The following is a 25231-nucleotide window of genomic DNA, read 5'->3' on the forward strand; positions in this document are numbered from 1 at the left end:
ATAAAACCCTTAAAACAAAAAAAAATCCAATGACAGACAACAATAACGGTTAAAACGGTTGTAACTGCAGTAATTCTCGTTTATAATGTATGGTATTTGTGCAATACTGCCATCTGTTGTCTGAAAAAGGTAAGTGCATTGTTGCATTAAAAAGGCACTTCAGTTCCCACAATATATCTGACCTTCTGAGAACCAGCCATAGATTAAAGGAGCTATAGATATTTTTATGGCGTAATCATCCTCCAATAGTAACCCCGGCTTGTATTTGTTTCAACTGTAGCGGGTACCAGGCTTGTATTAGGAGGAGGCCTGTATAAGAGGGAGGCCTATATTTCAAATTTTCAAACGGATCATAATGAATAAATCAACATTTTGTGTCAGTTTGAACCCAGTAAAATGTACTGGGTTCATTTATTGAAACCAAGTACTGTATGAAATAGTAAACAGTGCAATTACAGGTGGTCACTGGTCATTTCAACGTTTTCAAAGTGAAATCAAGTAACTAGCTCAGTATGCAGCTCAGTATATTAGTAACCCGGCTTGTATTCGGAGGCCGGCTTATAATTGCTTAGCTCAAGAGCGCACCCGGCCATTAATAGAGACCCGGCTTGTATTTGAGACCCGGTTACTATTAGAGGAATTACGGTACAGAGAAATGTGCATAATATATATTTTTTAACATTATTGATTTATGAATTTATCATTTTGCAGGTCCAAAATTAATGTTGTTTACATGTCGAGTGCATGTATCCCCTTCCTACTATCCCCATTTCCCCACGTGGAATGCACCCGATTGGATAAATGACATGCTGGTGCTCTAGTGGCTATCATCTAACTTAGTGGCTGAATATTATGTATAGCACCTTTAAAAAAAAAAGTATAATAACAACACACATCCTGGTCATGATAAAACAGTGAAAACTTTTTTATTTATTAATTGTTTTACACACGTAGTTCAAGTAACTGTACAGATACAGAAAATGTGGAAGTGCTACATGAACACTGCTTCATGGAGCAGAGCAGCAGGCAGATCGTTGGCTGTGATGTCGGTGTGTGACAGAGCAGTGTCCAGGGGGTGAGAGAGAGAGAGCAGTCCCAGTTGAAGGATGTATGTCTGGACTCCTCCTCCTCCTCAGTCGCTTTTGTTTCCATACTGTTTGATGAAGATCTTGGGAGCGGTCCACCCGTCTGGAGCCTTCTTCAGGCCGGCCCTTTTCCAGATCCTCGTCAGATCCTTTTCAAAACGCTTCTGTACAGGAGGCAGACGACACAACATGCACACAGGGTTGTCAGTCACTGCATCCACTTTGACCATCAACAACACAGAGCTACACGCGATTCCTCAATGTCGTTTTGGATTGGTACCACAAGTACTAGGGGTGGGAATCGCCAGAGACCTCGCGATACGATACTATCGCGATACTTGAGCCGCGATACGATAGTATCACGATACTCGATATATCGCAAATATTGCGATATTTTTTTTTTATTTTTATCCGTTTTTTTTTTAAATGCAAAGTAAAACTGTCAACATGTTTTATCTAATAAAATAAAGTTCAGTCTGTTCATCTCACTTCAATAATTTCTATTGCAGAACATGGTATTTTCTCAAGCAGACAGATGTAAACACTGTAATCTGTGTTGCATGTACCTGACAAACTGAACTGTTTGTATTACAGTCATATTCCAACTTAACTGAATGCACATGTGTGTGTGGACTACTGTACTATTACAGGTATTGAAATGAACAATGCAACTTCCTTATACAAAAAAAAATATATATATTTTAATTTGTTATCAATAATTAAATATCGATACTTGGCGTCCCTGTATCGATACAGTATCGCCACGCAAAGTATCGCGATACTACTACGTATAGATTTCCCCCCCCCCACCCCTAACAAGTACCCCTGCTGGCCTGGGATTGGCCGTCTGATGAGGACAGAGACGAAGACTGAAATGTCATTCGTAATAAAGTAACGTCCGTCTGGCCGAACATCCATTGGATGTTCTTCCCTAATGTTGAACCGTTTGATTTAGGCTGCACCACTCAAACCCTGCCCTCTTTTCTTGGATCATCCAATCACAACTGTTGCTGAGCTCGAGACAGGTCAATTTCTTTTCCCTCTCAAATTGAATATATATATATATATATGGCTCAACGCTAACCTTTTTCCCAAGGAGCACATGTGCTCCTAAATGAAAAGGTTTAGGAGCACACAAAGTAAATTTAGGAGCACAGTGAACAATTTTTAGTTTAACAAACTATTTATTACATGCATATTATACTGTGCGTGTGCACACTAAAGGGTAAGGGACACACATCTGTGCAATAGCACATACCACCAAAATAAAACATTGGCCCATGCCTACTAGACACAAAGGATAATAGGTTGTCCAGCTGCTTTTGTATGTTGTAGTGTCGTCACGATACCAACATTTGACAATTTTATACAATTCTTTAATTAAGTAATTAATTAATTGACACTGTTGACACATAAATAATAATTTACATTTTTTGTATCTACTTTTTCTCCCATTTTTCTAATTTTCTCCCATCCCAATTTCGTATTTGTCCCATTCTCCCCTCCCCTGTCTCGAACGCTGTTAGGCCATGCCTCCCACAGGCTGGCTGCAATGTGGACCAAGCCTTGCATCACGTGTCCCCTCCGGTACACGAGGAGGCAGCTGTCGCATCTTTTCACCTGCACAGCGCGATCTCTCAGCGTCGGGGGTCTGCGTGGGAGGGCACGCCGCCCCCGTCGCTTCCTGATTCTGCTGCGCAGGCGCACCAACCGACCTGTAGGAGTCGCTGTCCACAACGTCCGATCCCCACCCACCAGCTTCCCACCCCCTAATACTGCCAATTGTATTAGTATGAACGACCAGCCAAGCTGGTAGCAATGCCGAGAGCTGGGCTCGAACCCAGCATCTCCTGCATTAGTGGCGAGCGCCTTGCCCACTGCGCCACTTAGCCGCCATAAATAATAAAAAAAATTATAATTATTCTGTTACAGCTGCTGAGCTATATATACTATAGCTAATGTCCATCAATATCTTCCTTTTGAATTAAATAGGTTCAAGAATCGAATCAGGATTATTAGTAGGGATGCCCCGATCGATCGGCCACCGATCGTTATCGGCCGATAATCAGTATAAATATGCGATCGGTGATCGGTGATAATGCTTTATTTTCGCCGATCGGCAAGCACTCGCTGTCGCTGAGTTCTGTCTCAGACACCGGTGGTGCGGCGTCTGCTCATCCCTCCAGCTCCTCCCGCACGCATGTAAACACGGGTCTACTCTAGTGAGACGGGACACGGGAGGACGGCGTCTCCCTGAGCTAACGTTAGCTTAGCTACCGTTACAAAATGACCCAGTCAACTATTCACTTTTAGTTTAATACATGATGAGGCATTGTCTAACCGAACGGTATCTAGCCGGCCAGCTACCAATAGCTCCTGACATCAACAAACGCTCCAGCAAGTATAGTAGAGACGTGTAGGATACCTGTTAGCTCAAGTTAGTTCACTGTTCAAAACAAAATGTCCCATTGAACTAAATAATTCACTGAGGCGTTGTATTAACGTTATATATCCGGCTAGCAGTAGCTACAGATAGCTCCTGATATCAATGTCTTATAACACTTGTTGTGAAGGGCCAGATTAAACCGAATATATATATTTATTTATATATATATATTTAATTGTATTTGTATATTCTCTAATATTCCCTGATATCCCTTGTATATTCCTTGTACAATATGCATTGAATATCCATTCTAGCCTACTGAACATCCCATAATAGTCTCCATTCTACTATTGGTCGAGACCTTGGTGCCAGGCTGCCATACCCCTCAGACCCAGTTCAAACGTACCGCTCCACATGTACGAACAAGTCCTAGTTCCGCGTAGGAATCTGGCTACCGCACCACTAATGGGACTATTTGTTCATAGTGCGTATATATACTGCGCTACTAAAGTAGGACTTCTTTTTCAGTCCAGTTTCTTACCCTCCAATAGAGTCACAGACGTAAAGCCTCCCCGCGACGCCTCGTGTGGGAGTAAGGCCAAGTTCGCCTACCATCGGTATTGAGACATCGTGTATATTAATATTTGAATAGTCATATTTGGCACTATATCGTCGAGTTGGACGTAGTCTATTAAGCTAATAATAGTCTGTTAATATATAGTGCTTCGTGCGGTGAGAATACTACCGTAGTCAGTACCCCATCGTTTCGGGCAGAGAGCTGGCTGCTTACCCAGGGTGGTTGACCCCATGTGAAGCTGCACCCGAGGAGCCCCAGAGCCGACGAGCGAGTGGACCTGTATACCGGATTATTCTACCGACGACAGCCCGCCTTCCCAGGCACGGATTATGCTTTGTATACTTTGATTATTCCATGGATAAAGACCCCCGACACTGCCGTGTGTTGGAACCCCCCCCCCTGGAGAGGACGCAAGGTGAGGAGACGCTCTGCAAGACGAGGTCGCTTCACGTCTCTCCCCCGTGGACCGGAGAGAGCCGGCCCACAAAGAGTCCACCTGCTTTCATCTGTGGTCCAAGGATCGCCGGCGCATTGAACGGCACTACAGTGGGTTCACCTGGGATACCCTTGGCCGGACGAGGCAGCCGGATTCTACCCCCCCCCCCCTCCTACTCCTGTCGGCTTACAAGCGACCGGATTAACCCCCCCTTAGTGTATCCAGTCTTATAATCATTAAAGTATCATTGCTGTTATTCCTTAACTATTCCAGGTCGTATATTTACCACCTGCGCCATCAGAGATTGGACATTCTCTATTGATATACCGACGAATACTCTTTGCCATAAAAGTGCATACTATTTCAATTCATAAATGTAATTAAGTGATTAAGTGCTTGCTCTACACACCATTGCTGTGTAGTAATAAACGCATACTTCGACTTCGTACATTTGTGTTGGATCCGTTTCATCTACGTGAGAGTGTTTATGATAATATATTTATGCCGTGTACTGGGTGGCCGAATATTAAGTACAAAGGTAGTGGTAGTAAGTATCATATCTAGTAATACAGTCAGGGAATTGTACCCCTCAGTTACAATTGGTCCTTCGAGCCGGATGGTAATTAGTGTAATATTAATATAGTGTTATTAATATTGAAATGGCCTATGATGAACACTCCACGAAACGATCCTCCTAACCAACGCCCGCAGCGCGAACGACGGCTCCCTCAGTACTTAGAGGCTTACGCTGTCAGTCAACAACCTAGTCTTCTACTAACAGTAAACGCGGTAAAACTAGAAAGTAAAAGTATGTCTAACCCCAACGCCCAGACTACCCCGACCATAGAGGCCCCTACGGGCTCTAATGTAACTGACCAAGTTCACGGTGGGGACCAGTGGGAACCAGACATGACTTCACACCCCGCCAGTACTGAAGAAGTAGTCCCCGATGAGTCCCGGGAGGAATACAACGCTACCGAGAGAGAACTCGGCACGGAAGAAGACGGGGAGAGCACCGTGGAGATAGAGCTCCAAGGCTCCGCAAGGAGTACCCCGAGGGAAGGCTCCCCTATACAACCGCCTTCTCCCAGCGAGGCAGAGAGGACCCTACAGCAGGCCTTCCTCATCAGCCTGAACGCCGCTGCTGAACGCGACCGACTGCAGATCCAGCAGCGAAGCGAACACGAGCAGATACGTCTAGAAATAAGACGCATTCAGATGGAAGAGAATGTGGCCCGAGAACGAGCCGGTGCTCAACGGGACGCAGCGCGCGACAGACAGCAGTCGCAACTAATAGAACAGCTGATCAGACGGACAACACCCTCTCCCTCCGCCAGAGGCTCCAGGAACTCGTCTAGACACACCTCCAGGGCGGCATCCCCTAGCCGAGTAAACAACCCTGAACTTGACCAACAGACGAGGTCTATACCCCCCACAGACCACCTCCCCCCACCGGTCCAAGCGAGACCTAGCAACCGGGAAGGAGCAGCATATCCTGTGGAGAGGCTAAACCAGAGACTACAAGCACTGGATGACCTAACTGAAGACGAAGAGGAAGAGGAGGAGAACCACGCCCAAAGACAGCACAGTACTCTACCGGACCAGGAGGTCCGGTACAGCCCAGGCTATACTCCCGCGGAGCTGCGCTACAGACCCCCGACTCTATACACGGGTGAGCACGACGCACGACCCGCACCGAGGAACAGCACCTGGACAAGCGGGCCATGGTACACTGCCGGTACCAGCCCATACCAAGGAGCGGGAGGAGACTCGCCTAGGAGGCCTCTCCCCCAACGCTCGCCGATGTATCAACAGTCAGCGTCATACATTGGCACGCCTATGGTACCCGACTTCACCCAAGAGAACCGGGCCCAGTATACAGAACTCCGCATGTGTCTGGAGACCATGTTGGTGGATGTATTGGATGAACGCCACAAATACGCCATCCTACTGAAGCACTTAAAGGTACCCCGCGCACATAATATAGCGCTCGCCTACGCGACTTCCACCACCCCATACACAGCAGCGCTGGTAGCATTGGACCAGAGGTATGGGCGCATATGGGATTACGTGATCCAGGAGATCCGACACATCGACCGCTTACCCCCAGCAATAGACAATCGAGCACTGGACGACCTGTCCATCAGAGTGCAGTCCCTGGTAGGGATGTTGGGAGCGCAAAGAGAGAAGGGGAGGCATGAACTTTACGCCAACTCAAATGTGGAAAGGATTCTGGAGAAGCTGCCGCCCGCTCGTCAGGAGCGCTTTAGGCGGCAGAGGGACCACAGAGACCCGAATGGCCCCGAACCGAACCTCCTCGATCTAGCAGACTTCCTGGCGAGAGAAGTCAGCAGCCTACGGCTAGATACATTCGGACGGAGCACCCCTGGCTCCAGAGAAGGAACCAGACGACTAAATGATGGAAGAAGATCGGTGACTGTGATGCACCAATCGGAGTCAGTACCGAGCAGCAGGAGCCACAGTACCCCCTCCAGAACGGAGAAGTGGAAGATAGTGTGCCCCTACTGTGAGAAAGAACACTGGCTAGCGCAATGTGACTCCTTCCCCAAGCTGAACGCGGAGGAAGCAGGTCAATGGATAAAGTCCAACAAGCGCTGTTTTCGCTGTGCGCGCTCACACATGGCAGCCGAATGCCGCTTAAAGAAAAGGTGCACCAAGTGCGATGGAGCCCATCTGGACATACTTCACGACAGTAACAGACGGCGCCCTTCACCGGCACCATCCAGCCGCAAAGCGAGCGTCATGTACATCGATCCCGCCAGCAGCAGTGGAGCCCGAGTACTCCTAAAAGTAGTGCGTGTGACACTAAGCTACCAGAATAAAGTCCTGGACACTTACGCCGTCCTCGATGACGGGTCAGAGAAGACCCTGCTGCTCGCCTCCGCTGCGGCCCAGCTAGGGCTGCGGGGAAGCGAAACCCAAATGACAATTCGGACAATAAGACGAGATTTGAAGACGATAAAGGGCGAGAATGTCTCATTCTCTATCGCAGCAAGCGGCCAGCCTGAGCGACGGTACCAGATTGCAGACGCTTTCACCAGCCAAGAAATAGGACTGTCGCGGTACACATACCCCGTCGCCAAGCTGATGGAGAAATATGCACATCTGCGCAAGTTACCGATCCCGCTCATAGACAATGCTATGCCGACCCTGTTGATAGGCTCCGACCATGCAGACCTCATTGTCCCGATAGACCGGGTTCATACCGGACCCCGAGGCTGTCCTGCAGCAGTCGAGACCCGTTTGGGATGGACTCTCCAAGGCCCGCTCGCCAAATCTCTCAACCGAAGTACAGCCACTAGATGTCTCCACTCCCGAGTCACAGAGGGAGAAACCGCACTCCTGCAACACGTAGAGCGGCTATGGACCTTGGAACAAATGCCCTTTAAGAACGGAAAGAAAGACATTCGCTCTAAAGATGACATTTACGCCATTCACCTCCTCGAGACAGGGACCAAGAGAGTCCCGGTCAACGGCGTGTTGAGATACGCCACGCCACTCCTGCGGCGAGAAGGAATGCCTACTTTCCACGCCAAGACAGACGCCACAGAACGGTACCTGCTGAACACGGAGCGGCGCTTAGCCAAGAACCCCGCCCAAGAGAGTGTATACCGCGCTGAGATTGAGAAGCTCATCACAGCGGGACACGTCACAAAGATGGACATTAAAGAGGCTGACCAGACCACTGAATCGTGGTACGTGCCCCACCACAAGGTCCATCACAACGGTAAAGACCGCATAGTATTTAACTGCAGCTACCAGATCGGATCCCAAAATCTAAATAAAGAGTTACTGCCCGGTCCCACACTCGGCCCCTCCCTACTCGGCGTTCTACTCCGCTTCCGCCAGGAAAAGGTGGCCATCAGCGGGGACATTAAAGGAATGTTCCTGCAGGTGAGATTAGTAGAGGCGGACAAGCCCCTGTTACGGTTCCTATGGAGAGAGAAGCCAGGAGATGAGCACCCAGCCATCTACCAATGGGAAGTCCTCCCCTTCGGAACGACGTGCAGCCCCTGCTGTGCTACATTTGCACTACAGAAACATGTAGCAGAGGACCCAGCAGCGGACGAAGAGGTCCGACACAGCGTAAAGAACAGCTTCTACGTAGACAACTGTCTACAAAGCCTTTCAACCCAAGAAGAAGCCGAGGCTCTCCTGATTAAACTCCGCGCCTCATTGATCAAAGGCGGCTTTGATCTCAGGCAGTGGGCCAGCAGCGATCCGCAAGTACTGCGCAGCCTCTCCTCCGAGGACAAGGCAGCCAGCAGCGAGACCTGGATGGCTACAATCCCGGGAGAAGCCCAGGAGATGACCCTGGGATTGGTGTGGCGATTCAAAACAGATTCGCTTCACTACAGACACAAGCCCCTGACTACGGAGCAGGGAAGGCCGGCGGCGGCGCCGACCACCAGACGGAGTGTGTACACAACACTCGCCCGACAATATGACCCGCTAGGATGTATTCCACCGTACACCACCAGGGCAAAAATGATTGTACGAGCATTGTGGGACAAGGACCAGGGCTGGGACGACCCCATTCCCGCACACCTTGCATCCACCTGGAGAGAGTGGGAGATGGAGCTCCACTCACTCCCAGGCGTTAATATGCGCCGAAGCTACCTCCCACCCACGGTGAGGCCAGAGACATGTAAAATGGACTTACACGTCTTCAGTGACGCCTCAGAGGTCGCATACGGATCAGTAGCCTACTTGCGGGCCCAAGACCAGGGGGGAGAGATCTACACAGCATTTGTCCTCGCCCGCTCGAGAATAGCCCCACGCAAGCAACAATCTATCCCACGTCTAGAGCTCTGCGCAGCCCTAGCCGGAGCGCACCTAGCCACGCTCATCCAACGTGAGCTCACCATACCGGTGTCTAGAACAATCCTGTGGTCAGATTCCACGACGGTACTCGCCTGGATCAAATCGGACTCATGCAAGTACAAAGTCTTCGTGGGAGTCAGAGTCACCGAGATTCAAGACTTAACCGAAGAGTTAACCGGAGAAACAGAGTGGCGCTACGTTGATACAAAACAGAACCCAGCTGACGTCATCACCCGGGGGATGCCCCTGGATGACCTCACCCGTCGCAATGTCTACAGTGACGGCCCCGCATTCCTAAGACTCCCGGAAGGACAGTGGCCCATGCCTATCCCGAGGGAAGCAAGTCCAGAGGAGGTGGAAAATAAGAAGTCTGTGTTCTGTGGATTGAGCACCGTAGCCTCCACCGACCCTAACATAGACGATTGCACGTCCATAGAGAGTGCACAACAAAGAACATTCCTGCGGTACCACCCGGAGTGCAAGTCCCCCGCTGATATGTCAGCAGCTAACTACGAGGAAGCAGAATTGCTTCTACTGCAGCGAGCCCAGAGAGACTCGTTCCCCGATGAATTGGCCTGTCTACAGGGAGGAAAGCCCGTCCCATCCGACAGCAGATTAATTCATCTGGCCCCCGAGAGCGACGCTCATACCCTCATCAGAGTGGGTGGTCGCCTACGCAGAGCCCCCAATCTACCGGATGACATTAAATACCCGATCGTATTGAACAGCCGACACAAGGTCACAGAGCTGATTATAAAGAAATACGATGAGGATGTACATCACGCAGGAGCAGAAAGAGTCTTCGCGGAAATCAGACGTCGTTACTGGATCCTACAAGGAAGAGAGGCGGTACGACGCTTCCAGCGAACATGTCTAGACTGCCGCAAGTGGCGCGCGCAGCCCAGCATACCAAGGATGGCTGACCTTCCTCCATGTCGCCTCCGAATCGGTGACAAGCCATTCCACTCAACGGGTATGGACTGCTTTGGCCCGCTGCACATAAAGAAAGGAAGAGGAACCGAGAAGCGGTGGGGTATTGTATTCAAATGCATGACCACCAGAGCGATACACATCGAGCTTCTCCCGACCATGAGCACAGACTCATTCCTTATGGCCTTCCGTAGATTCACATCACGGAAAGGAAGACCGTCTACCCTATTGTCCGATCATGGGACAAACTTCAAAGGCGGCGAAAGAGAGCTGAGAGAGAGCTTCCAAGCTATGGGCCCAGAACTTAAGACCCACCTCGCTCCAGCACAGGTTGATTTCCAATTCAACCCCCCAAACGCACCCCACTTCGGTGGCACTTGGGAACGAGAAGTGCGCTCCATAAAGACAGCCCTGTACGCAGTACTTGGGGCCCAGACTGTGGCGGAAGAAGTCCTAATGACAGTCCTCACGGAGATTGAGGGAGTACTTAACTCGAAGCCCCTCGGATATGTCTCCAGTGATGTGGCGGATATCGACCCAGTTACCCCCAACACACTCCTGATGGGGCGGCTAGATCCTGCATTACCACAGACAATGTACCGGCCTGAAGAAGCGAACGGCCGACGAATGTGGAGGTACAGCCAAGTATTAGCCGACAAGTTTTGGAACAGTTTCCTACTGCACTACCTACCGTCTCTACAGACCCGCCAGAAGTGGGTAAAGGAGAGAGACAATTTGACAGAAGGAACAGTCGTCATGATTATTGATCAATCACTGCCCAGAGCTATGTGGCCGGCCGGCCGCGTAAGCAAAGTGATCACCGGTGCCGACGGCAAGGTCCGAGCAGCAGAAGTGCTCGTCCAGGGTCGCACTTACACCCGTCCCGTGGCGAGGCTCATAGAACTGCCTCGACTCCCAGACACAATCGATGATGACCATGACCCTACAACCCTATGACTTTGTGAAGTTGACTGACCCCTACAGCAAACCCTTATGTGTAAATAGACAACGCGATTAATCTGTCTCTGTTTAACTGATTAGGTCTGGGACCTATTCAGGGGGTGGCTGTTGTGAAGGGCCAGATTAAACCGAATATATATATTTATTTATATATATATATTTAATTGTATTTGTATATTCTCTAATATTCCCTGATATCCCTTGTATATTCCTTGTACAATATGCATTGAATATCCATTCTAGCCTACTGAACATCCCATAATAGTCTCCATTCTACTATTGGTCGAGACCTTGGTGCCAGGCTGCCATACCCCTCAGACCCAGTTCAAACGTACCGTTCCACATGTACGAACAAGTCCTAGTTCCGCGTAGGAATCTGGCTACCGCACCACTAATGGGACTATTTGTTCATAGTGCGTATATATACTGCGCTACTAAAGTAGGACTTCTTTTTCAGTCCAGTTTCTTACCCTCCAATAGAGTCACAGACGTAAAGCCTCCCTGCGACGCCACGTGTGGGAGTAAGGCCAAGTTCGCCTACCATCGGTATTGAGACATCGTGTATATTAATATTTGAATAGTCATATTTGGCACTATATCGTCGAGTTGGACGTAGTCTATTAAGCTAATAATAGTCTGTTAATATATAGTGCTTCGTGCGGTGAGAATACTACCGTAGTCAGTACCCCATCGTTTCGGGCAGAGAGCTGGCTGCTTACCCAGGGTGGTTGACCCCATGTGAAGCTGCACCCGAGGAGCCCCAGAGCCGACGAGCGAGTGGACCTGTATACCGGATTATTCTACCGACGACAGCCCGCCTTCCCAGGCACGGATTATGCTTTGTATACTTTGATTATTCCATGGATAAAGACCCCCGACACTGCCGTGTGTTGGAACCCCCCCCCCTGGAGAGGACGCAAGGTGAGGAGACGCTCTGCAAGACGAGGTCGCTTCACGTCTCTCCTCCGTGGACCGGAGAGAGCCGGCCCACAAAGAGTCCACCTGCTTTCATCTGTGGTCCAAGGATCGCCGGCGCATTGAACGGCACTACAGTGGGTTCACCTGGGATACCCTTGGCCGGACGAGGCAGCCGGATTCTACCCCCCCCCCCCCCTCCTACTCCTGTCGGCTTACAAGCGACCGGATTAACCCCCCCTTAGTGTATCCAGTCTTATAATCATTAAAGTATCATTGCTGTTATTCCTTAACTATTCCAGGTCGTATATTTACCACCTGCGCCATCAGAGATTGGACATTCTCTATTGATATACCGACGAATACTCTTTGCCATAAAAGTGCATACTATTTCAATTCATAAATGTAATTAAGTGATTAAGTGCTTGCTCTACACACCATTGCTGTGTAGTAATAAACGCATACTTCGACTTCGTACATTTGTGTTGGATCCGTTTCATCTACGTGAGAGTGTTTATGATAATATATTTATGCCGTGTACTGGGTGGCCGAATATTAAGTACAAAGGTAGTGGTAGTAAGTATCATATCTAGTAATACAGTCAGGGAATTGTACCCCTCAGTTACAACACTGATTCGATGCGTATTCGAGCTGAGGGCTTGCTGTGCACAGTTAAGTAACGTTATACCAATAGGGTCCAGGTGCAGCGCCGGAGAATCCTGGCCGTAGCTCGAGGCTACTCGAGTATAGGTCCAGCTGCAGCTCCGGAGAATCCTGGCCGTAGCTGGAGGCTACTAGAGAGACAGTGGAGCTTGTTGCGTGGTGGCGATGTCTCGCAGATAATACAAGTACAAGTCTAATTATATAATATATATATTTTATAAAAAAATATATATATATATATTTTATATAAAATAAATTTTAATTTCTTTTAATCAAAAACGATCGGTATCGGATCGGTATCGGCCGATATGGCTCACGACGATCGGTGATCGGTATCGGTGGCAAAAAACGTGATCGGGGCATCCCTAATTATTAGCAGGCAGAAAGAGAGACTCCACCCCCCCTTCCCTCACTATTGGATGCCTCTGAGCATCCCCACTTCCCAGGGATAACTTAGTCAGCGTTAGCAGCTAACATTAGTTAAGGTTTTAGCGTGACGTGAGTATACAGGAATGGCGAGGATGCAAAGCATGTTAGACCATTGGACCCGTTGCTCGCAGAGTTTACATTACACATAGAAACATATCAATTCAATTTTTTTTTAGGCTGTGAATAACACCATGCTAAAATTGACCAGACCTGAAAAATCTAAGCAAATGAATAAAGAAAAGATGATTAAACAGAAGGTTTTGTAGATACAGTACTGAATTCTGCCATCCGGACACATGCAATTTGAAATATGATTATAGAATATAAAATAACAGGTCTAAAATAGTTATGCGATTAAAATGCGATTAATTAGATTCATTAATTACAAAATCCTGTAATTAATTAGATTAATTCTTTTAATCGCCTGACAGCACTAATATATATATATATAAGGGGAGTGGACTACTCCCTCACTCAGTCCAGTGTTAGCTACTCTGCAGCTAGGCTGTTAACTAGAACCAAGAGGAGAGACTACATCAGTCCAGTGTTATCTCCTCTGCAGCTAGGCTGTTAACTAGAACCAAGAGGAGAGACCACATCAGTCCAGTGTTAGCTACTCTGCAGCTAGGCTGTTAACTAGAACCAAGAGGAGAGACCACATCAGTCCAGTGTTAGCTACTCTGCAGCTAGGCTACTAACTGGAACCAAGAGGAGAGACCACATCAGTCCAGTGTTAGCTACTCTGCAGCTAGGCTATTAACTAGAACCAAGAGGAGAGACCACATCAGTCCAGTGTTAGCTACTCTGCAGCTAGGCTATTAACTAGAACCAAGAGGAGAGACCACATCAGTCCAGTGTTAGCTACTCTGCAGCTAGGCTACTAACTGGAACCAAGAGGAGAGACCACATCAGTCCAGTGTTGGCTACTCTGCAGCTCAGCTACTAACTAGAACCAAGAGGAGAGACTACATCAGTCCAGTGTTAGTTACTCTGCACTGGCTTCCAGTAACATTTAGAATAGATTTTAAGGTCCTCCTCCTCATATACAAAGCACTAAATGGAACAGAACCAAGAACCAAGCTACATTGCCAATTATCTTGTCAACTATGTTTCCCAAGAACAGTACGATCATCTACTACTGGTTTATTGAAGGTTCCCAACCACAGCCATAAGAAAATCGGGGATGAAGCCTTGGTGAATTATGCACCAAAGCTATGGAACACCCTACCTATGGACATTAGGGAGGTTGGATCACTAAATATTTTCAAAAGTAAGCTAGAAATGTACCTCTTCACTGTAGCCTTTTAATACACTCTGCTACTTACTCATTACATCCACACTATGGTTATTATTATTATTATTATTATTATTATTATATTTTACTTTTATCTCTACGCCCCACTATCCGCTGGGTGCATACTATGACCTTTATCATGTTTTGTAACCGATTATAGAAATTCAAGAAGCCTATTGGAACGTGAGGTTCCGATATGATTTGATTATTATATCTGCATTATTTTATCCCACTTTATGCTTTGCTCTTGCTGCTTGTTTTACACAGATGTTATGTCTTATTTCTTACTGATGTAAAGCACTTTGAACTGCAATCCCCTGTATGAAAGGTGCTATAGAAATACATAAAGTTAAAGTTATTATACTGTAGACGAGAGCTATTTTATTGCACTGCTTTATTCTTGTGCTATTTTTTACAAGTATTATACTGTAGATGAGAGCTATTTTATTGCACTGCTTTATTCTTGTGCTATTTTTACAAGTATTATACTGTAGATGAGAGCTATTTTATTGCACTGCCTTTATTCCGTCTGCACGTTATGCATCGCTTTTATTCGGCATTGCTTGTATTTAGCTCATGTTATGCCCATGTTATGCCCATGTCTATTTTACATCTACATTGCCACCGTGACGCACTTTGAGGCACAAAGAGGAGGAAGAAGAAGAAGAAAGGCCCACCTGCTTCTTGTTCCTCCTGTTCTCCAGAACCCTCCTCCTCAGGAACTTGGTTCTCTTCAGCAGCTTCTTGTACTTGTGCCGGTTCATCTTCCGCCGCCGTATCTTCAGGACGTTCTTACAGCCGAGGGGCGTCGCCGCCGAACCCTCGCCACCGTCGTCCAAGAGAGGCACCGAGGAGGAGGGCGGCAGCACCTTCTCCTCCTCCTCCTCCTGGGGCAGCGGAGCCTCGATCAGGGGGACGGGCAGCGAGTAGCGCAGGGAGAGCCAGCTCTCCAGGGGGGTCACGGCCAGTTTGCGAGGCACGAGGGCCTCCTCCAGCTCGGGCTCCAGCAGGACCCAGCGCGGGGGCCACGTGTTGTTACCGGCTGCCGTGGAGTAGCTTCGGGGTCTCCCGCTGGAGGAGGGGGAGGAGTACGTGGAGAGGACATGTTGTCGTACAGGTGCCCTTGGGGTCGGCCTGCCGTGGCTTTGAAGTGCACCTACGGAGGGGGACGGACGTAAATGGTAAATGGCTGCTTTTTTTATATAATTATTTTATATAATTTTATACAATTTGTTCCTCACATTTCACCCGTTCACTCACACATTCACACCACCGATGGCGGAGGCGACCATGCAAGGTGCCGACCTGCTCATCGGGAGCAGTTAGGGGTTAAGTGTCTTGCTCAAGGACACATCGACACGCTGCCCGGGAGGAGCGGAAATCGAACCGGGAACCTCCGGATTGCCAGACGACTGCTCTACCTCCCGAGCCACCGTCGCCCCGTACTCATGTTACCCACACTGTACAAACTTTGAACTCTGTTGCCTATACTCAATTTATACCCGATTTATTAATTAGTAAAGTATGATCCAATTCACTGATCTCTCTCCACACACAAGCACACGTGAACACACACACACACACACGTGAACACACACACACACACACACGAACACACACACACCACACCACACATACTCACTTGCACTCTCACACACAGAAACACACTACAAAAAAGGTCACTTTAAAAAAACCATAACTGTATATTGTATATAGTACTACTCATTACCTTATTCTTAAAGCTTAGCATTGTATTTTATTCTTATTACTTTTAGAATGTCTATTTTATTATCTATTCTATTTTATTATTGTATTTTTTCACAATCAAGGTGGGCATGGCCACCTTAATTTCACTACATGTCTCGTGTTCGTGTCGTGTATGTATGTGACGAATAAATATCTTGAATCTTGAATGATCTGATGAGTAAAAAGCTTTTATTTTTTATATATAAACTACATTTATTACTTGAATGGCTTAAGGCTATATCTGTACTTGTTGCTTGTTTGTTATTTGAAATAAACTTCAAATCAAATACATGCGTAGCCTACCTACTGTTTACACTGTCTACACCTATCCTACACTGTAATCATAGTAATCATAACTACCTACCACACATACTATATTCTACCCATATAACTCTGTATGATGGCATGTACAATAGTGATGTATATACCGTATATATTTATATTTACCACATATATCCATATCCGTTTGAATATACCTGCTAATCCTTCTATATAGATAACCCATATAACTCTGTATGATAGATGTACAATGATGCATGCTGTATATACCCTATATATATATAATCCTTTTTACATATCTGTAGATACTATATCTATATCTGTACATATCCCTTACATACTCTTACTAGTTATGCTGCTGGCCAGTATGACATACTACCATAGTGACTCTGTATACCTGTAGCACTGTACAGATTAATACTACAACTCTGTATACATCTGATTATCACTATACTCAGTAGTACTAATTGCATTTTATACCCAGTTTAATCACCTGTACATTGTATAATTACTATTGCACTCTGGTTGGATGCCAAACTTATTTGCTTTTGAATATATTGACAATACATTTGAATCTTCTAATCTAATGTCACCCCTCAGCCCTCAGGCACAACAAGGACTATATAAGAAATGACAGCTATACAACAACAACAACACTGATGCTTTGACAACACTCCTACCTGTGGCTCTGCAGAGCGGGCCGAGGCGGGGGGCAGCCCTGGAGATGAACATCGTCAAAACCTCTGATCTCATACAAATGAAGAAGTCATGAGGAATGATTTGGCCAGTCTCTTGTCCTGCGTGTGCGAGGAGAAAACATGAACAGATTTGTTCATCTAAACGCGTTTAGATCTCACCACCAGACCACACACAACCACAACAACAACACAACTGCGACGTTAGCGACATAGCTGGTCGTCCCAGAGCTGTCATGGGTGGCTCTGGGCTAGCTAATGCTAACTAACTAGCAGCTATGCTTCAGTCTTCAGCCAAGTCCCAGAATGTTGTCAAGAGTAGTGAAAGTTAGCTGTTTATTTGCACGTCATTAGTTAACGTCACCTGCCTGAATTTATTAAATCTGATCGCTTCTTTCAAGTGGATCATTACCTGCTGTCACCGTGACCGGATGTTCATTTTCAATGTGACTTCTTCCCAGGAGACAACTTCCGGCCAGCGTGCGCAACATACATATATCCCCCCCACTTCCTGTTTCATGCTGAAGACGAAGGTTCCGGTGCAGGTAACATACAATGTTTGATTGATTGAAACCAGCTGAGCCGGTTTGAAAGGATCCAGGCTCGTTAGAATAAATTATATTATTAGGCAATTGTCAGGATTTAACAGGTTTTTTGCTAATATAAGACTATCTGTAAAGGAATGTGGATCACTACCCACTTTCAAAACCTCTCTCAAGGGACACCTACGGGAGACTGCAATTCAACACTGGCCCCTGTAAATATCCTAACCCAATCATTCCAACCCCCTCCAATGTACAGTCATTTACCTAGTATGGTTTTGTCAATAGTTCAATGTACAATTGTGTTTGTTTGTACAGTGTCTCCTCCCCCCCCCCCCTCAATGTACAGTGTTACTTGTTTATACAGTGTGCCCCCCGCCCCCCCCCCCCAACCACCTCCAATGTAAATTACCCAGTATGGTTGTCAATATCCCAATGTACCCAACCCCCCCCACCCAACCTCCAATGTACAGTTTCTACGTCAAATGTATATACTCCCTTTTCTTGACTCCTTCTGTATCACAAACAGTACTGTATTTGCAAATCTGGTATGTCATAAATGTATAGATGTAGCAGTACTGACTATCTGTATGTCATGTATGTCATATATGTCTATATGAATTGAAAATGGGGGACCCTGATGGAAACAAGACAAACGTCTTTCTCAGGTCTGCATCCCCTTAACAATTGTATGTATTGAGCCGTACTGTATTGTACCCATTCTGCAATCTGTTAAATAAAGTTTTCATTCATTCATTCATTCAATCCATAAAAGTATACAGTATCTATAATCTGCCATATCTATCTATCTATTTATAAATTCCATCTATTGTAAATGACTTAAACAAGTGTACAAACAACTGTTATTTACTGTGTTGGCCCTGTATTCTGATGTGTGTTCATGCAGGGTATGTCATACATTCTTGTGGGCCTTTACAACGGAGACAAGAGTCTGTGTTAAGCTCAGTTGTAATCCAATCAAATGGGGGGGGGGGGGACCTGCCGGAGCACAAGCTGCCGCGAGAGAGAGTGAAAGAAAGAAAAAAAGAAAGAAAGAGGGAGGGAGGGAGAGAGAGAGGGGGCCTTATCAATAACGGCCTGTCTTTTTCTCTCTCTCTCTCTCTCTCTCTCTCTCTCTCTCTCTCTCTCTCTCTCTCTCTCTCTCTCTCTCTCTCTCTCTCTCTCTCTCTCTCTCTCTCTCTCTCTCCGTCTCTCCCTCTGTCTCTCCCTCCCCCTCTCTCTCCCTCTCTATCTCTCTCTCTCTCCCTCCAGAGTGCATGCAGAGGTGGGTTTCACTCTGCCGCAGTATGAGGAAGTGGTTTCCACTCGCTGTGTAGTCAGTCTAGGTAGATTGTGGGCGGGCATTAGCTACAACCACAGAGCCAATCACATCACTGTCCGCTACCCAGAGCCTGAGTGACGTCACTCAGGCCTTCAAATCAGGATGGCCTAATTTACTGGAGCAGGAAATGATCTGAGCTGAATCAGAGCAATCCGCCAATATGGTATTTAGACACAAAAACACATACTAACTCCTATTACTATAATACAATGCTAGAGACTGAAAAATGACATTTATAATGCATGTCACCTTTAAGGACATTTTAGACAGTAACATGTAAGCTATTGTGAAAGTTATAACTTTTCTTTTTGTTCGTTTTTTTGGAAGGGGGGGGGGTCATGGCTGAAGTAGCATTGAATTAGTCATTTGTGACCACCTCTTCCTCGCTCTTCCTCGCTCTTCCTCTTCCTCTCGGTGTCGAGACTGAAAACACCTGTTCTCCTGTCTGCATCTTACCTGTACAACTATATAGGTTAAAGTAATGTCACATCTTACCTGCTGTACAACTGTATAGGTTAAATTAATGTCACATCTTACCTGTACAACTGTATAGGTTAAATTAATGTCACATCTTACCTGTACAATTGTATAGGTTAAATTAATGTCACATCTTACCTGTACAACTGTATAGGTTAAATTAATGTCACATCTTACCTGTACAACTGTATAGGTTAAAGTAATGTCACATCTTACCTGTATAACTGTATAGGTTAAAGTAATGTCACATCTTACCAGTACAACTGTATAGGTTAAAGTAATGTCACATCTTACCTGTACAACTATATAGGTTAAAGTAATGTCACATCTTACCTGTATAACTGTATAGGTTAAAGTCATGTCACATCTTACCTCTACAACTATATAGTGTAGCAACCTGAATATGTCAGGTTATTATTCAGATTGGCTAACGTGATCTTTTGCATTCCCCGTGTTCACGAGGACGTTGTGGACATTTAACGTGCGGTTCTCTTTGATCATCCCTCCCTGACTTTGACTATTAACTGGCTGCTCTTTGATCCTCCAAGGGAGACAGGATTACAAGTGCCGGCAGGCGGCGGTGGTGGTGGTGGTCGCGGGGCAGGAAGGATATCAAGAGAAGAAGAAATCAGTCATGGCAAGGTGCAACGGGGAGTGGCTGTCTCTTCGGCGTTGAACACAGACAAGGACGGACGTCAACACCGGAGAGCACCGGAAAAGCGAGCGTGCGAGGGATATACTCTGCTACCAAACGGGTTATTCCAGAAATACATGCGATAGTTGAGCGGTTGATTAATGCACCAGATAAAGGAATGGGCTCTGCTACAAAACGGGTTATCCCAGAAGTATATGCGGTAGCTTAGCGTTTGGCTAAGGAGCCAGAGACACTGTGAAGGCTTCACCCGTCGAGGAGAGCCGAAGACCAGGTGATAGACATTGGTCACCTCGCGGTAGCTGTGTATATAGGCGTCATAGTAGGAGGGTGCAATACGACCCGCAGTTTAGTTGTGTTTAGGACAGTACTACAGTTTAGCATGCGCAACGGCCCATCTCTTCAGCCCAGCAGAGGACGCCATTACACTGCACGTTGCTCCAGCCTCTTCAAGCCGTTGCCCGCAGCATCTGCCCCAGCGCCTGCCCCGCCCCGCCAGCTGTTATCGCGGGATCTCCGTCTGCCATCTTAGCATCCGGACTAGTGGTGCTAAGATTGGGCCCCATCTTGGATAAGTATCAGAGGTGTTCTGAGTGTTGAAACGTGTTCGGTAGACAGTCTACTGTGGGGGGCGAGCTCTATGAGAGTGAAGATAAATGGTGCTTTGAATGCACACTGGAGAGCAGTGTAAGAGGGGCGCCCCAAACATTTCAAGTCGGCTCTAGATAGGTTTTATTTGCTAACTGTGGTACCACTGTTAATTTCTTTTGAGTGTAATAACATGTGTGTTTCTTTTATAAAATTCCCATTGAACTCCTTTACTTTTTACCTGGTTCTCCCCTACCGCGAAGCGGAGCAGTAGATAACCCTTAAAGGGAAGAGGTTCTTACTGTGTCTGTAATATAGAGAGAGCACAAGGTGCCCAGTGTGGGAAGAGCTTTCAGTGTGGAAAGAGCTGTCAGTGTGGGAAGAGCTGTCAGTGTGGGAAGAGCTTTCATTTTGGGAATAACTTTCCTTCATGTGTATTGTAGAGCGAGAGCACTAGGTGCCAGTGAGGAGATAGCTTTTCCAATTGAGTATTAACCATGTAAAGTGAACCAAGTATATATAAAAGGAGACGTAAATGGGAATACTGTGTGTGAGTCTTTAATGTGCACGTTGCCTAACCCTTTTCTCTCCGGGTAATGCGCATCATTATTTAACCCTTCCCCACCCCTGTTTCTAGTTCATGTTAACGGTCTCTACAGGTCATTACGGAAGGGTACTGCTTTGGGGAGCGAAAACATTATTCATCTTACTGCCATCAGGTGTGGGAGGGCTCAGGAAGTATTGGGGGAAGTGGGGGTGTGTGGGGAGCTACTGCTGATCGCCCTGGAGGGCCAGAAGGACCAGAGTACCATCCCTAGGTCAGTGAATCCTAGGCCCCATCCGCTCCTGCTGTTCGACCCCCGCTTTGACGTTCCTGGCCTAAAGTCGGGGATCCAGTTAGACCCAGTTCTGCTGCGTCCCGCTACCAGGTGGCTGTGTACAACCACTCCCATAAAGCAGGGATAATCCACCCTGCTACAATCGGTTAAAGTCATGTCACATCTTACCTGTGTGTGCAACTGTATAGGTTAAAATAATGTCATGTCTTACCTGTGCAACGGACGGTATAGGTTAATATGATGATGTCACACCACTTTTACATGTTTTTGTGTGATGTCTGTCTCAGTCTGTATGATGCTGATGCATGTCTGAACACTTCGTTCCCCTGCCCCCCTACAAGGACCACAATGGAAATAAGCTCTGAGCCTTTTTGTGTCTATCCTTGGCAGCAGGGGCGTATTTAGACCAAGCACTGTAGTGGGGCACAGGGGGGCACCTAGGAATAGGGGGGGAATTTTTTTTGCCGATTTTGCCAGTTTTTTGGGCGAAAATTGGCAGATTTTGTAACTATTTAATTTTTTACTTTATTTCGGTTTTAGGGTTGGGGTTAGGTTAGATGCATCCATCTGTATGGAGAATGGGAGGGGTTTGTCTGATGTTAAGGCCTTGAGAACATCACCCACTGCCTTTGGAGCAAGGACCAGAGCCTCTGCCTTTGTTCTTCCTAAAGTAATTTTCTTCACTATTTTGGAATCATGTAGAATCTTTTGATTGAGCTTGTTTATCATTTAGATGCCTTTATTTCATATTCGACGCAGACGGTAGGCTATATATAGCACATTTTGTTTGGTTTTTTCAGTTTTCAATCCATAATAAGTTAACAGAAAAAATAAGTACAGGGGCGGCTACGTGGTGCAGTGGGCAAGGCGCTCACCACGGATACTGGAGACGCTGGGTTCGCCTGTTCGAGCCCAGCGCTCCACATTGCTTTCAGTTTAGCTGGTCATCCGCACTAATACACATTGGCAGTATTAGGGGGTGGGAAACTGATGGGTGGGGATCGGACGTTGTGGACAGCGACTCCTACAGGTCGGTTGGTGCGCCTGCGCAGCAGAATCAGGAAGCGACGGGGGCGACGTGCCCTCCAAACGCAGACCCCCGACGCTGAGAGATCGCGCTGTGCAGGTGAAAAGATGCGACGGCTGCTTCCTCGAGTACCGGAGGGGACACGTGATGTAAGGCTTAGTCTTAGTCCACATTGCAGCCGGCTTGTGGGAGGCATGGCCTAACAACGTTCGAGACAGGGGAGGGTAGAATTGGACGATACGAAATTGGGATGGGAGAAAAATAGAAAATGTGAGAAAAAGTAGATACAAAAAAAGGATTAATAAAGTACTTCTATTCTATTCTATATGTTTTGCTTAACACAGACAGAATGTACACTCGACGTGACCGTAAATGAGGGAAACCTCAGTTGCCTTTCGAGTTTAAATAAAGGTTTGAAATGAAATATCAGCAAAGATAGCTACAAATTAAAAACTTGGAAAATTTTGGGTACACGAAAAACAATCTGTAATAAAATGAGCTGTAACAAGAGTAATGAACAAATGTAGTGTTTGCCACCTTAGCACGCGTCCACTAAAAGCCATCGCCTAACTCGTACTTTACAATTGACAGACAGTCAGCGGCTGAGTGGCGCAGTGGGCAAGGCGCTCGCCACTAACGCAGGAGATGCTGGTATCGAGCCCAGCTCTCGGCGTTGCTACCGGCTTGGCCGGCCGTCATACTAACACGATTGGCAAGTGTTAGAGGGTGGGAAAGCCGGTGGGTGGGGATTGGACGTTGTGGACAGCAACTCCTACAGGTCGGTTGGGTGACGCCGGTGCAGCGGAAACAGGAAGTATCGGGGGTAGCGTGAGCCTCCCACGCGTTACTCCTCGCCACTGAGAGTTCGAGCTGCTGTGGTGAAAAGATGCGACAGGCTGCCTCCTCGTGTACCGGAGGGGACACGTGATGCAAGGCTTCTATCCTCACTACAGCCGACCAGTGGGAGGCATAGTCTAGCAACGTTCAAGACAGGGGAGGGAAGAATTGGAAATACGAAATTGGGATGGGAGAAAAATAGAAAATGGGGAGAAAAAAGTGGATAAAAAAAAAACAATTGACAGTGTTAATAAATCCTAGTGTCCCCTACTGTATTCCCCCCCCCCCCCCCCCCCCCCCACGTTTGTATGTATAATTATGGAGCCAGTTTCACTGCAGACATAATTGAGTTTATTTAGTTTCAGACTGATTCAAATTTTATGTATTTTTCCTCCATGTGGCAGAGTTATATAAATCGGAGATGCTCTACTTCTCCAGATGTGTGGGCAGCAGCCACGTCAAGTAATTTATTCTTGGGACATTCTCTCATAGCTTTCCTCCCGTACAGTCTGTATAGACATATTCACAATATGGCGTTCATGATGTATTTATGGATGCAGAAACCATGAATTAAGTCACGACGAGGTGAAATCCAAGTAGAGATTCTTCTTCCCATCTGGGGCATGAGGTGAATAGTATACAATGGCATTTAAAGGTTGCAAGGCATTTGTGAGGATAATATTTATTCTCCTCTTACCTTGTTGTTCCTCTACTACTGTGCAGAAGGCAGCCTGGGATTTGCAACACGTCTTCCCTTTTATTGAACAGACAATCTGGATTTTTTTTTTTTCAAACATTTTATTCTAAAACTTTCTTTCAAAATGTGTTTGAAAGGCATGGGCACGAGAAATGAAACATAACAATAATTTGTTAACTTGGCAGTCATTTCTGGGTCGGGATCAGTTCTATTTTAGTTCAGTATAACATATTCAAATAATGATTTGGGGCCATTTTCAACTTTAATAGTTTTATAATTTTCTTTTTTATAAATAACTATCAATTTATTTTCATTCACGGATTTGAATCGCATCGCCAGGGTACTGAATTGAAGGAGAACTGACCCTTAAGAAATACATAGGGCTTTAATGAACGACAGTATTGTGATGATTTGCTCCTGAATGATCGTATGTATAACACAGTGTATAGTACAATTGTACTATAGACATACAGTATAACACATGTGTACGCAGTAATTCCTGTCCCACCTCCAAAAGAAACAAAATCAATAAATAAACAAATTAAAACCATATCGGCAACAAAATCAACAATGTACATCATGTAGGAGGTTGGTCACTAGACCGATACATTGGATAGGCGTACAGTAGCAGTTACATCAGTCACTGAAGAATAAGTCCATATATTACTCTTAATGTCAGACAGACAATACAGAAAATACCAAACAGTAGGTCTACCTGGCGTAATCCACCAGGTTAAAAATGCTTTGAAAGCCATTCCTGACTATGGTTCTGACCGACAAATGTGTGCTAAAAACTGTTAAATATAAATATTACTTTTCGACGTAGGTCGTCTAAAACTGCGATTCCGTTACAGGTCGCAGGCCGTACAAGTCGAGAGAGAGAGTTGACGTAAAACAAATCAGAGAGCTGAATAAATTGCATGTTGAAGTTTTAAGGCCATGTCAATGAATTCATAATGCATTTCTATCTCCAGTTCGATGCACAGTAGG

General features: G+C 46.4%; 1 protein-coding gene across 1 annotated transcript; it reads right to left on the reverse strand.

The window, feature by feature from the left end:
* Positions 1 to 910: 910 nt before the first annotated feature.
* Positions 911 to 17715, reverse strand: aurkaip1 (aurora kinase A interacting protein 1). The gene is made up of 4 exons (XM_084332993.1): positions 17653 to 17715; positions 17226 to 17342; positions 15198 to 15676; positions 911 to 1249 (listed from the first exon to the last, which is right to left on the reverse strand). The coding sequence occupies exons 2-4, from the start codon at positions 17296 to 17298 to the stop codon at positions 1133 to 1135; spliced, it is 669 nt and encodes a 222-aa protein (XP_084189119.1). The 5' UTR covers positions 17299 to 17342; positions 17653 to 17715; the 3' UTR covers positions 911 to 1132.
* Positions 17716 to 25231: the final 7516 nt, after the last annotated feature.

The sequence above is a fragment of the Notolepis coatsorum genome, assembly GCF_963971535.1.
Source record: "Notolepis coatsorum genome assembly, chromosome: 17".
NCBI classification, from domain to species: domain Eukaryota; kingdom Metazoa; phylum Chordata; class Actinopteri; order Aulopiformes; family Paralepididae; genus Notolepis; species Notolepis coatsorum.

Bases quoted from the DNA above. Each gene is read 5' to 3' on its own strand.
- aurkaip1 (XM_084332993.1), bottom strand. From the start codon at position 17,298: ATGAGATCAGAGGTTTTGACGATGTTCATCTCCAGGGCTGCCCCCCGC. The intron at 15,677-17,225 runs GTAGGAGTGTTG...CCCCCTCCGTAG, and splicing joins CCCGCTCTGCAGAGCCACAG to GTGCACTTCAAAGCCACGGC. The intron at 1,250-15,197 runs GTGGGCCTTTCT...CCTCCTGTACAG, and splicing joins ACAGGAGGAACAAGAAGCAG to AAGCGTTTTGAAAAGGATCT.